General features: G+C 46.7%; 1 protein-coding gene and 1 long non-coding RNA gene across 3 annotated transcripts; one reads left to right on the top strand and one right to left on the bottom strand.

Moving 5' to 3' along the window:
• Positions 1 to 1,627: 1,627 nt before the first annotated feature.
• Positions 1,628 to 3,865, bottom strand: LOC120795347. Its single transcript, XR_005708232.1, has 3 exons — positions 3,626 to 3,865; positions 2,510 to 3,307; positions 1,628 to 2,417 (listed from the first exon to the last, which is right to left on the bottom strand). It is a non-coding gene; the product is annotated as an uncharacterized LOC120795347 (long non-coding RNA).
• Positions 3,866 to 10,013: 6,148 nt separating this feature from the next.
• Positions 10,014 to 13,400, top strand: wdr89 (WD repeat domain 89). 2 transcript variants are annotated; one of them, XM_040136330.1, is made up of 2 exons: positions 10,014 to 10,353; positions 10,874 to 13,400. In XM_040136330.1, exon 2 carries the CDS (start codon positions 10,879 to 10,881, stop codon positions 12,013 to 12,015), a length of 1,137 nt encoding a protein of 378 aa, XP_039992264.1. In that variant the 5' UTR covers positions 10,014 to 10,353; positions 10,874 to 10,878; the 3' UTR covers positions 12,016 to 13,400. The 2 variants fall into 2 exon arrangements, with proteins under 2 accessions (XP_039992264.1, XP_039992263.1); XM_040136329.1 differs by having other exon boundaries at positions 10,841 to 13,400.
• The last annotated feature ends 890 nt before the right edge of the window (positions 13,401 to 14,290 follow it).

The raw sequence follows: 14,290 nt of genomic DNA, 5'->3' as shown, positions 1-14,290 counted from the left end.
TACTCGCATCGGAGAAGCTGCAAACGGAGAAAGTTTAGAGTCTTTGAGTATGAAAATGATGATTGATCGATGATCGATTATCAAAATCCAAAGCTCGAGCTTGTTGTTAAAACCTTGTTTGGTTCTTTGTCGGAAAGCTTCTTAATATTAATATTCGATCTTCCTCTCCTTCGTCTCTCAAAGCAATAAGATCCCTGGGACTTCTGAAGTCCTTATTCCTGTGTCCTCTTCGTCCTTTCCTCCCCCTGCGTAGTGGACATCCCTGTGTTTCGAGTTCGTTTGTTACCTGTCTCACTGAAAGAGACAGATTTCTTCAGAAACTGGGAGTAGAATCGTTCTTTGAGGAGTTCGATCGCACGTGTACAGTGTTTTCCTAAAGGGCTCTTCCCACTCTGTCTGCTCTGTTTGACGTTCCTGTCTTTATTCGGACAAATTATCGTCCGACGCTCTGAGATTTATTGTTTGTCCTGCGAGCTGACACGGGAAAAGCAGTGACAGGGCACATATTGTATGATCCAGAAGGAAGGAGTGAAGCGTCACCCCGTACGGGAAACGTACAGAGAGGTTTTAGACGGATTGTTTTTTTTCTCTAAAGATGACGGGACTCTGTCCGCTTGGCTCAGCTCGTTTTTCGAACAGTGTAAAACTCGACTTCCGGTTTGATAACGTGGACACGATCTTGATGACATGCATCCACCGTGCGGAGGAGCGTTTCGTCTGCTCGTGCCAGGAGGGAGGAGGCGGCGGAGATAACGCGGCTCCCAGGAGGCAGGATGCGTCGGCTGGGGACAGTCGAGAGACAGGAGGAGGACGGGGCGATGACGGGAGGAGAGTGGGGCTGCTCAGGCAAAAATATATATGAATGAAAATTTTTTAAACCCCAAACTTTAGTAGACAGATGTAAGCGGACTGTCAGCTTTTACGTGTCATAAAAACTCAATCAGAAATGCTTGAAATACTCATTTTTAATTACCAGTTCGTTGTGGAAATGTTTTTTGTTTGTTTGTTTGTAAGATTTTAACCTTTTTTCTTGAAACTTCAAATTAACACAGGCGTTAAATCGGCTGCAGCATCTTCATAATTAGCAGAAAGTCAAAAATTGCGCAGAATATTGAATTAATCAATAAGTTTTATAAAACTCAAAATATGTTTTTTTGCCCCGATGTCAGCAGGGAAAAGCAAAACAAAACTCTTCCGCTAAAACGGACGGACGTGTCGCGGCCTCACGGCAGGATGTCATGTTATTACGCTATTTTAGCTCGGTGATAAAAGCCGGACTTCTGGCGTTGTGACAGTCCGGAACCAGCTCAGTTCTTCTTTTCATGGTCGGGGGTTTTGTCGGGTCCTCTTCAACCGCCTGCTGAACCATAACAGGATCGGGGCTGGGTCGCGACAGCTGTTTGTGAAGCCAGTGTCCAAAGTGTCCACTGTCGAGTCCCTCCTGAGTGCTTCGGAACCGCAGCCTGGTTTTTAACTTGTGATTTTTACTAAATCCGGCCGCACCGTCGAAACGAAGGAAAAGTCAGAAAAGAATGTAGTAATGTGCGAACCGGGAGCTGGGAAGGGTGCAAGCAATTCCACAGACTCATATAGAGGAGAAATGTACATGGGGAAATGTGTGTCTGTCAGAACTAGAGGTCATCAAGGTCAGGGCCAAGGGAAATATTACAGGACATCATTTGGTCATTTAACATTAATTTGAGGTTGCGCTTACTTCAAGAAACAGGATTTAAAATCTTTCAGTTTAAGGTCTTTGTTATTTCAACACCCCCCCAGGCAGTTTTACCTCTGATAATCTACGCGGTGTAGAAACGAGCGGGCTGTTGTCCGGCTGTTCGGTCAGTGTAGCGACAACTAATCTCTGCGCACGAACCAGTTGGAGGGGATTCAGCCGGTCTCGCGGTGTACCGACGAACAGCTGGCGCAGCTGGCCCCCGACCCGCACTGAGCCCAGAGGTTTTAGGTGTTTAAACCAGAACTGCCACCAGCCCCGTGATGAGGCCGCCGACAGGAACGCGGACGATTCAGGCCGCCGGGGAAGTGTTGGGAAAGACCGAGCGAGTCTCAAAGTTTTATATTCTTCTGCTCGACCCCCCAGAGCCGTTCATGATGAATCTAAGCAGGGTTCCGTGTAGGGACAGCTGTCAGAAAGAAAACGACGTGGCCTCGGCCTCCAGTTCTCTCTCCGCCCGCCGTCCTCCCACCCCGCAGATGAGGCGCGGTGCTGAATAAACCTTCATACCACTAATGGCCCACGTTAATCTTCAGTGTGGATTTCCTGGTCGATGCCTGTCAGACCGGACCGATCTGAACTTTTACCGAGGTGTTTACTGTGCCTGCTTTATTTTTTCCTTCGGGAGTGACCAAGGTCTTCTCTGGTATCGTAGGGAGATTACATCGGCATTACAACGCTGCTGCTGTAGGACAAAAAACAAAACATATCTGCAGGTTGTAGCCGATAATGAAATTAAGATTTGTTGTTAAATTTTTTTTTTTTTTTTCCAAATACCAGCCATGTGTTCATCGGATCAGAGCGCGAGGTCCTGTTGGACTGGAAAGGACCACGTGAGGGGCCATGGACCTGACTCAGGTCGAATTCACCGTCAAAATTTGCTTTAGGTTCCTGAACCTGTAGTCAGGTAGCGAGAATCGGAAGACTGCCGTTACCGGGGGAGGGGGGGTTCTCATCCTAAATCCTAAGGACTGGTCGGCGACCCGCCCCGAAACCCTGCAACACCGCTCAGAGAAAAGTTTTATTACAGTCAAGTGCCCTATTGTCCTCGTTACCGGGACCGTTCGGGTCACTACGGGTCTCGCCCTCTCCACCATGGGGCTTCGGGAAGCACGGTGTCTGGACAAACGATGTGTTCTGGGGGCAAGGCTCCCGAATCGTTTGGAAAACACTCGTGCCTGAATTTTTTTTTCCCTTGAGGAGATGCGGAACAAAGAGAACCGAGCATCGAGGTTCATTCCCGACTCCGGAAACAGCGGCGTGACGGAAGACATCTCAGCACAACGTTCCCTGACCGGCGTTGGTCCGTCGACGGCTGAGAGCCCTGGACAAAGCCAGTGAGTGGACTCTGTCTCGGGAGTGGTTCCATTTCTTCTCTATTTCATAGTACAAGAAAAAATACGACATTTGGTGCCAAACACCATCCGAAACCTGAACTGGATGAAAAAAAAAGTTGAATCCAAATCCCAGCTGTGTCCAGTTGTTACCGCACCTGGCAGGTCGGAGAGGAAGTTTTTTTACCGGGTGAAACCCTGGATCGCTGAGCATCGAGCGCTGCTGCCCCCTGCTGGTAAACTGAAGACCCACAAAATCAGGAGAAAGAGGAAAAAAAAACAAACTTTTCACAAGTCTTAAGTAGCTTGTTGTGTACGGTACTGTCCTAATATGAATGCACTGTTCCCAGAATGCACTGTAACAACCCCCCCCCTCAAAAAAAAAAAAAAAAAAAAAGAAACAAAGCCGGACCGACAGGGTGAAGTTGGTCCTAAATGTGGATCTGAGGTCTGATTGTGACTATAGGTGTCAGGATTCGGAGAAACTGAACTAAAATTAAACCAGAGTTTAGAGAAAATGTGAGTTTTTATTCAAAATGTTAACATTTTAACAATTTACCTGCATTCAGATAAAAGTCTTATGTTTAAATCCGGTTTGTGGCAGGTAAAGTGCTGCGTCCATTTTAGTTTTCTCGTTGGCTTTTTACTTTGGCTCTGCAGTTTGTCGGAGCCTCCGGTGTCTTGTTTCGTCAAGTATCCTCGGTTTGCAGTGACATGAAAAACACCGGAGGAGGAAAAGCAAATATTAGCTGAATTACCAGCTCTGAAGAAGCAGACTGTCGCTTTCTGACCAGGCTAGAAAACCCTGAACTTCAACTACAAACTGGCTCAGATTTAGTCAGATTCTAATTAGGTCGACCAGCTTCACCTGGGGGTTTGTCCGGCTCGCTTCACGTCCTGTGGCCTCGCCTCCCGCACCAACGTAACCGAATGTGGTTTCCGCTCTGCACCAGCGAAACCAGATGTTTGTCCCCGCTGTTGGCTGTTTGAGTTCGATCAAAAAACAAAACCGCACACATCCGCCGTTAATCCTGTCCAGAAATGTCACCACTGCTTTATAAGATAAAATCCAGTTTTTCTGTCAGTTAATACACAGGTTAAAAAGGTAAATGTCAGAGTTTCTATGCATCTGCGAAGAAGAATGGAGAAGCTTGAAAAACAAACAACTAATCAGAATCAGAGTTTGGTTTGAAAATGTCTAGTTTCACTGTTAAATCTACTTGTTTTGTTTCTTTGAGTCACGAAGACGAAACCCATTCGTGCCCTGTGATGTTTTTGACACAAAACACAAGCTTCCTGACTGTGATGGTGATGATGGTGACGATGATGATGATGATAGTAGTTGTGTATCTATTGTGAGGGCTCGCGGCGACAAAGGGGGCAGTTTTCCCAGGACCACCACCTCCCCGGGGTTCAAGTTCGCCAGTGTGTTGAGACTGACCTGATGAGCAGATGATTTTATTTCATCGGGGGCGAGAGCCGGCCCGAGGTGTTTTATGGGCCGAAATACGGATCTGACCTTGTTTTGTTCAGATAAAAAGCACAATTAACTTCACCAGAAACATTTCAGTAGGATTTATTATAATGACTTAAATTATTTATTTAACTTTGCTAACCACTCCCTGATTCTTTATCGAGCCCCAATTTCAAAATTTGGAGCATTGTGTTAAAATCCTACATTTTATTTGTTATATTCACACGTGTTGTTATTGAATAGATTCCTAATATTTGTTCTAATCATTTTTTGAATTTTCTGTATTTACTTGTTTTTATTTTTTTTATTTTTTTTTTTATTTATCTTTATTTATTTTTTCTTTTTTTCTTTTTGTGATTTGGTTGAATCTTGAAATTTGTTATAATTCCATATTTGATTATTTGGTAGATTCCCATAATTTAGGATTATAAAAAATATTTGTTTGATGATCTAGTCCAAAAAAATAATTTGTCGTAATCCCAATTTTTGTTTTTGGTAAAACATTTTTATAATTTTATATTTGTATAATTATACATTTTAAATTTTTTATGTTACAATCCCTCATTGTTTTCTTTGGTACAATCCCCAATTTTTTTGTGTAATTCAAAACTCTTCTGTTTTATAAACCTGGAATTTTGATCGTAAATATTATTCATCAAATTCCAAAGTTGGTTTTAGGGTAAAATTCCATATTTTTGTTAGAATCCAAAATTTTATTCACCATTAAATTTTTTTGTGATTTGTATATATACTGTAATGGATAGAGGGATGGATAGAATTCCAAAAATTTGGGATAATCCTAAATTGTATTTGCTATAATCCCAAATTTTGTTAAAGCAGTTGCAGAAAATTCTAAATTGGGTAAATTTGTCATTTTAATCCCGAACTTTTTTGTAGCACCCTGTATACTCGGACGTTTTCTAAACTCATGAGCACAATCGGGGAGTTTATTGGTAAATTAATTAAGTTAAATAGTTAAAAAAACCAAACTGAACACAGCAACGTTTCGAACGCTCACATTTTCAGCTCCTCCGCGGCTCCTGGTGGCTGAAGGTCCAGCTCTGCTCTCTGCTGAACAACCTCCAGTTCTTCGTGTGTTTTGAGGCATTTTTCTTTCTTCTTGAAATACAGTATCTTAGAGAAGGGACTTTTTATATGAAATTCTATCTGACCTTGACCAAATATACAGTGGTTTGACTGTGTAGCTGTAGCTCTCGTTAGCCTGACTCTGCTCCACACTTCCCTGTAGTGCCTTTATTGTTGTTCAGGGACACAGAGGTTTTTATCTTTCACGTGAAAACTCCGGTCCTGACATTTGTTTTTGTTTTTTTCTTCACTCTGTCCTGTCGTGTTGCCTTTTACACTTTGTAGCTGAATAAATGTTTCCCTGCGAAGAGGGAAAATGGAAATAAATGACGAAAAGTTTTATACTGTAAATTCAAACCAGATTATCCTTTCCCACACTGTTGCTCTAAATAAATACATTTTATATATATATAACAAAACCGCCTTCACTAGAATTAGCAACGAGTGAGTAACTGACAGTAAGACTTGAGTCGTTTTCACGTTAATGTCAGTTGAATTCAAAGTATTTGATTTTAACCTTTGGACATATTTGCATGACAAAGTGTACATGAGTTTTTGTCTGTTTGTCCAAAACCTAAAAAAAAAACAAAACAAAAAAAAAAACCCCAGTGATTCATCTGTTTGGTCTGAGAAGAAAAAATGTTTGTGTTTTAAAGAAAAACAAGTTCTTAGTTGATTAATTGTTTAAAACATTTGCATTAGAGTTTTAGAGAGCTTAATCTACGTCACTCTCGGTTTTGTCAAAACTTGTCTCTGACCTTTAATTTTAGAATCAAACCTCTCGTGTTTCCCCGTTTTTTAACTTTAAAACCAGATCTTAACCTGATGTGATTTCAAGGACCTTTTTATGCAGTTTCACAGTATTTTTTTTTTTTTTATATATATCTGCAGATTTTACTGTTGGATTTTAACTCTGATCCATATTGAGGCTCTACTTCTGTCTGGTTGTCTGTGTGTAATTAACTGCAATTAAAAAAAAAATGATTATAAAATAATGGAGCTGCTGCTCTGTGGTTATCTCTACTCCATTCCTACATAGATAGTATATATCTGAACGGTTTGTGCTAAGTGTATGTGACAGTGAGAATGTGGGGATTTTGACAGCGCGGAATTGACGGAGAGAAAACAGATCGGCGGGGAATACGAGTGACCCACGGAGGAATGAAGGCAGAACGTGAGGGAAGAGATCGTCCTTGACAAACTTTTGCCAAAGCAGAAAGAAAAAAAGTATTCTTCATTTTACAGCCGTTTCTCGCACAACGATTGTGTAAGGGAATAAGTCCTCGACCTTCTGAGACCTTGTAGCAAGCGCTAAGCACTAGATCTGTTCAGCAGGACAAAGTGCAAGGGGGTCGGGTGAGGAGGTGCACGGGAAGCGCGAGTCAGAGGTGTCAGGAGAGGAGCTGAGTCAAATCCCGGCTCTGACTCCAGCCGTCCAACTGAAACGATGCGATCGTGGCCGGGAATCGAACCGGGGGTCAACTGCTTGGAAGGCCGCTATGCTAGCCACTATACCACCAATGCACTCTGTCGGCCGTGAAATTCCCGACTTACAGAGTTTGACGTCTACGCCAACATCACCTCGCAGCTCAGCAGTGTTCCGGGGGGGGGGGGCGACACAACATGATGGACCTCAGACCGGGAAACTCCACTGTGACCCTCACAGGTGGAGGTCAGGCTCCCAGTAAGAGTGCCTGGCTGTAAGGTCATTTTCTCGTAGCGGACACGGTCGCATGATGCGCACTTTTTCGCGCCCTGACGCGAGTCCTTGTATCAACAGACCTTTTTCACAGCAGACATTTCGGCGAGTTGTACAGCAGGAGGAAGAACGGGTGTAAATGATGAACTCAATATCAACTGCAGTCCAGTAAGTTGGGCCAGATCCAGGGTCCTGACATGACGCATTCTGGCTCACTGGCACGGTTTCTTACTGGGACATGTGACGGAACGGAGCCGTCGTTAACGAAGTCGCTTTCGCCCGTGCTTTTCCCGCCGTTACAAAGGCTGCTCCAGCCGGGAGAGACGAAGGGGCTTCGATGAGCGGAGGGTGCACGTGTTGGGGTCTCAACGGGGGGAGCTACTCGGTAGCTGCAGCCGTGGCTGACAGTCGATTTCCGGACAATGAATTTCTAACACTGCTTTGTTGCTTTAGCCTTGCACCAAAATTTGTCTCCGTGATAGCGAGCTAGCATGTTGGGGGTTTTCTTTTGGAGCCTGCTAGCGCAACGCTCGCTGTGTCGACCACGCGTGCTGACGCCGGAGTGCCCCCACCCCACCTCCTCGAACAGGAGCTCGTGGTTTGCCCGCGACAGCGCTGGGTTCACGCAGGTCCTGGGTACTGTGCCTAACAGGCCGGCCTGACTTTCCATGTAGGCCTGAGGGGAGAACCGGCAGACCCCGAAACCATCTGGCCACCAGAGCGCAGCTGCACCAGCCAGAAAAGCTGTGAAAGTATTTCAGACGTCCAGAGAAACAGACAGAGAATATGAAGCAGAATTGAGAATGAAAGATCAGGACCCGTTTTTTTTCCTTCTTTTTTCTGGTATCTCTGCCTCAGTGCAGCGAAGGACAAGACGGGAGAGAGGCCGTCCCGGGTTCTGGGGGGGGGGCATGGAAGAGGCAGCAGTGTGTGTGTGTGTGTGTGTGTGTGTGTGGGGGGGTTTGCACCTCAAACATCTCAACGTTTTGGCGGGCGGGTATAATGTGCATGTTAACTTCAATGCGAACTTGGAATTACAGGGAAAAAAAGCCTCTGGGGTTATGCGGCGACCGCGTGGCAGATCGCAGCAAGTGAACGTGAGATGGACCCTGATTCACGGGAAGCCCGCACGTGTCAGCCGGAACCACGCTCACCGACGCCCGGTCGTCCCTCCCTCGCTCACGGTGGCCTCGGTTGTTCGTGGGGGGGGGGGCTCTCCCCCTGGGATTCCGCTCCACGTGGCCTTGACCGCGTCGCGTCATTTCTGCAGATCACTTGTAATCACGAGGTAACGTCGGTACGGCGCACGCGCATTTCCGCAGCTTCGCTTCACGAACGCCATGCGTCGGCCGCACGTGCGGAGCAGAGCTGAGGAGGCGGCGCGTGTTTCCGATCCGCGTTTTTGGGCAGACGCGAAAAGGTCTGAGCTTCGACTCCGGGACCGGGTGCAAAGGGCGCCAAAGAGCAGGAGGATTCAATAAAACCCGAACCCGAGTCACATCCCAGCCACACGAAGTTAGATTCCCCGGCTCCGCTGGTTTTCCGACAGTTGTCGTTTCGTTTCGTTTCGTGTTGGTGTGTTTGAGTCCAGTCCGCCGCAGGACCTTCCCCCTGCCCCGGCAGGACCTTCCTCCTGCCCCGGCAGCCGCGGAGGACTGGGTTTTTTCTCTTTTCCCCTGCGACCGAACTGTGCCACTTCGGCTGTGGGTCAGCCGGACAGCGTCGGGGCCTGATTTACCCGGAGAGCCGGGGCCGCCGCCTGCTGGACGACCGAGAGCTCGCACCTGAACTCAACGCTCCCCACCACCTCTCCTCCGGGGGAAGGATTTGCGTCTGCTCCCGGCCTTCGTGCCGGACCGCAGCGTGAAGGACTCCGGGCATCGCTCGTCCGAGGCAGACGATGTCAAATAAGAGCTCGAAGCGATGCTCATCCGGACCTAAGCCGGGAGTCTTAGCGCCACATGGCGGCGCAGGTGCCGCTCTAGACAGCAAAAGAATGTGGAGAAAACAACGACGAATCGTCTTGAATATTTGTATTATAAAGACAAGTGTTTCAGAGACTTTGAGTTTCCTTAAAGACACATACCTGCCAAAAAAAAAAAGTTTCCATATATCAAAATCCCTCCATTGTGAAATAAACACTAAAATACAAAAATAAAAAAATAAAATTCTAATGGCAAATAAAATAAATGATTCCGGTGTGAAAATACCTGGATAGAAAAAAAATAGATGAATATTTTTAGACACTTTAACAGAGTTTCTAATAAGAAACTTTATAATAAGTTTTCTAGAAAAAGAAAAATCAACATTTGAAGCAGACAGGTGACAACATCCTTCGTTACCATGGCGACCTAACGACCGCTGCTCGCGAGGTCCTCCGCCGTCTCCACGGCAAATACAACTTTTCTGACTTTAGGCTCCAGTTAAAGAGCATTGAGGAAGATTTCCCTGGTTCGTTTGGTGCCATTTTAAAGATCAGATTCGGGCTCATCGGTGACACCGTCCGACTCATAACAGAGGTCGGGTCAACTCGTCAGAATCTCAATGACAGACGTTTGCCCGCAGTTTTCGTCTGAACCGCTGAAGGAAACACACACACACACACACACACAATACAATGAAGAAATAGAATATTTCAAACCAAAACCAAAGTATAGCGAAAAGTTAAATCTCGGGATTGAGGGTAAAATAGGCGTCAAAATAAAACGACAGAAATGAAAACGATACATTTAAAAGTGATCTGAAAATTTGTCTTCCGGTGGAACCACTTGTCTAGGGGGGGAGTTCCCAGCCGGACGCATATACTGTAACACAGGGTATATCCTCCATGCGTGTCCCGGGTGGACGTAGTGCGACAACGTCCCTGGTGTAACTTAGGAGGTTTTTAAATGAACGTTAATGTTAATAACGCAGTAACAACGGCCTTGTGTCCTGCGGTGCTTTGTCCCACATGGAGACAGACGTGTCCGGTTAGACGGCAGCGTTTTACGGCCGTTTTTTAGCTTCATTTGTGGACATTTCCGGAGAGGTAGGTTGAAAATAACAACAACACGTAAGACATTAATAACGACACGGGACAAACACACAAGCACAGCAGCTGATTTCAACGGCGAATGTGACCCGATGTCTGTTCAGACAGTTCCATGGTTGAAGAATTCGACGCCGAACTGCGTTTAAAATGTTGTAGATTGTTTTTGTTTCTTCGCTTAATATCAAACATAAACGTCACATTCAATGGGACTTTCAACTTTTAACAGATTAGTGTGATGCTCTGCCTGATTCGGCATAAGCCTCGTCCACCAAACGACACGTTATTGTGAGAAGATCTCAAATTGCAGTGTAATTCGGTCCCATTGTCCATTTGACCATGGTTGTTAAGCGAGGTTTCGCCAAAGGATCAGGATTTCGACTGATTCTTTCCATAGGACACGCGGTGACATTTAAACTTTTAATTTTTATTGCTCATATGTTGCACATCATTCTTCTTCTTTTTCAGAGAGACTGAAGTATCGAAGGTAAAGCTTTGTTTCTCCCTCTTCGGCGCCAAGCTGCCATGGAGCGTTTGGAAGAGAAGCTCAGGGGTCTGGCCATCGCTCGGCGGTCTCGTCCGGACGAAGCCACCTACCTGCTGCACGTCGCCCTGCGGCCGACCGGCCTGCTGGCAGTGGCCTGCTCCGACTTCACCATCCACCTGCACGACAGGGACACTCTCCACCCGGTGGGAGAGTATCGGGGCCACAGCGGGCCGCTTTGTGGGGTCACCTTCGCCCACGGCTCCCCCGACCTCCTCTGTTCCGGTTCTGCCGACGGGACGGTCCGGAGGTGGGACGTCCGCCGCCCCGGGACAGAGGCGGTCCAGATGTTTAGAAGTGACCCGTCACACAGCTACTGCGGCTTCGACCTGAGCTGCAACGACACGCTCCTGTGCGCAGGCACTGAGCAGGTAAACGACGAGGACAGCTTTCTGGTCTTCTGGGACGCCAGGAAACCAGGTGCTGGGCTCCTGGGGGTGTACTCCGAGTCACACAGCGATGACATCACACAGGTGCGCTTCCACCCCCGGGACAAAGACCGCCTGGCTTCTGGCTCCACGGACGGCCTCGTTAATGTGTTCGACCTGAGCCGGGGAGCGGAGGAGGAGGCGCTGCTGGCCACCTGTAACAGCGACTCCTCCGCCGGCTCGGTCTGCTGGTCCGGAGCGGACTACACCCAGCTGCTGTGCCTCAGCCACGACGAGGGGCTACACCTGTGGGACCTGGGCCAGCTGGACACAGAGGAGCCGCTCACCATCTTCAGCACCCCCGACGCTCGTAGCCTGACTCCTCTGGCTGGCGCAGGAGGCCTGGACTACCTGGTGGGGGGCGGGTGGCTGGAGGAGGCCCAGAAGCTGCTGGTGGTCGGAGGGGAGACCAGCGGGGACCTCCACCTGATGGAGTGTGACCACGGGGGCCTCCGTCTGCTGAGGAGCCTGGAGGGCGGCCACGCCTCCACGGTGCGCTGCTTCCTTTGGGACGCGGCGGGGGAGGCGCTGGTCACGGGCGGAGAGGACGCTCAGCTGTTGCTGTGGAAACCAGGAGGGGAGGAGCTCACCACGGGTAAAATGGCGTCGATGAAGAGCGAATCAGCTTTGAGACTCAAATCCAGGCCGCATAAAAAACACGGCTACCAGAGGGAGAAGAAGGCAACGTGACAGACCCGACCCGTCTGTGGTCGCTGCTCACTCCTCGGCCAACATTTTGTTTCTGCGAAGGAACTTTTAAACTTGTTCTCCCCGAACGCTTCAACACATAAAATAATTGACTGAACACCGTCCCTCAGGAAGGAAAGTCCTGAGTCTGAAAATAAGGTTACGGTTCCCGGTTCCCCACCGGTTCTGGACAGGTAGTGGGCGTGAGAAGTGACGAAATTTAAGGACTTTGGTGGACGCCAACGTCCCGCAATGCGACGCACAAAGGAACAGCAGTGTCAAGACTGGACAGTGGCTGAATAGGGGGTGGGCAGTACCACAGAAACTTGGTCCGATCCAATACCAAGTGACGGGGCCGGGATCCAGGATCACCGATACCAGTACCGACATAGATCCTTTTTTATTGGTAAAAGCAGCTAAAGAACGATCATGTAGGGGAGAGAATTATGTCGTGATTTATGAGGCGAATAGATCATTAGCGGGCGTAATCCCCGCGGGACAGATTTTTAAGGCTAAATAACAAACGTCTGTTATGTAAATTCTCCGAACTAACGAGGTGACCTCTGCACATGGGCACAACAACAGCAGCAGCAGCAGAAAACCAAAAAGTGACCGCTTTTAAATCTCCAAAGGAAACAGAGGAATTACTTACAGCTGGAAAAATTAGAATAACTACAGATTTCTGGAAAATCTCAGAAGAAAGTATTAAAAATTCGAAATAAAATGTGTCTGTTGCGAAGTTGCTCTCGGATTAATGTGCATTTATGTGCAAGTGTTGTGTAATTTCCTCCAAGTACAAAACATTAAAGTACAGTTTGTATAGTAACAGCACAAACAGAAATACTATGAATATATTACAAGCTGCAAACTGAATATTTGTATTATGAAACTGGGAAGCAGCTGAGATTTCTAAAGTTTTCATTTCTAAGTGACATTTTTCACAACTGTGCCAAAATGCCTTTCATGATGATGATGATGATGATGATGATGCTATTTTGTGTCGGTAATATTCCCCCTTTAAAGCTGCAGCGGGTCATCGATCCACCGGAGCCGCCCGGCACAGCGGGACCACGCCGAGGGAGCAGGTATCGCTCTCGAATGGCAGAGAGCGGAATAACACGATCGGCGGTGCAAGTGTGCGTGTGTTTCTGTGTGTGTGTCTGTGTGTGTCTGTGTGTGAGAGAGAGAGAGAGCGCGCCTCGGGAGAAAGCGTGCAGCGATTCAGGCCGCTGAATCAAACCCTCATTCGCCTCAGAGACCTTCGGGACTCTCGGCGACACTTTATGGCCACTCGGTGACCTCTGTGGACAACGACTTTACGGCTCTCTCTAATGACGGAAAAATAACGCGCACGGTTGCCTGGTGATGAGACATTCTGAGTCACCACTTCATTAAAGACAGATGAACAAAGAATGCACCTCTTCGGAGCAAGTATCCAGTATTTTTCCATCCACACTGGCGGACGAAATCTGCATTTTCACAACATTTGTCGTTTTCTACCAGCTTCTCTACAGTTGTTATAAAACGTACACGCACACAGAGACACTTGTAGCGTTTAACTTTTGGAGTACGTACACTCAGATATACACGAATCAAAAGCTAAAAGCTGACACCGAGATCTCTCCTAAAAGCTCCAGGCGAAATAAACACAACTTCACTGAATTAAAACGATGAGTGATAGAAAGATAATACAGAATAAATAAATTTAAAAAAATAATTCAGGTAGATAAAATGTTCAAAAAGTAGGAATGATTTTTGCATGGATTTGGCTCTGACACCATCACAATTAAAGCATACTACTAAGAACTATTTCCATTTTATGCGAAACCTTACTTCTGCTGTGCTCCATTACATTACCTTGGTATTTTAATGTCATGCTACTTTATTCTTAGACCACGCCACATCTCAGAGGGAAACAATCTGCCTTCTGCACCGCTACAGTCCTCAGTTGCAGATCGAGACTTCGAAAACCTTTTTCAAGGAATATAAAACGCGATGCCTGGTTATGCAGTAAACTGAATGGGTATTAACAGTGGGTAAAATTAGCCCCCCAACAGAGGGCTACAATGGTAAAATGCTTCTGACGTGTTAATACATCAGTAATAATTATAATCCAAATGCGTAATATATAATTATGTAACACTGAGGCCATGTTTCCTGCCTAGTGTCTATTTATTAAAGTCCATTACAGTATTATTATAGTGCCCTATTGGTTTTTCCTCCAGTCTTTTACCTTTTGAGCAGTCACTTAATTTTTCTTGCAAGGCTGCAAACCTGG

This window comes from Xiphias gladius, chromosome 10, assembly GCF_016859285.1.
Source record: "Xiphias gladius isolate SHS-SW01 ecotype Sanya breed wild chromosome 10, ASM1685928v1, whole genome shotgun sequence".
Lineage (NCBI taxonomy): Eukaryota > Metazoa > Chordata > Actinopteri > Istiophoriformes > Xiphiidae > Xiphias > Xiphias gladius.
Note: the sequence above shows the minus strand (reverse complement) of the source record. Positions and strands in the feature narration are given on the sequence as shown.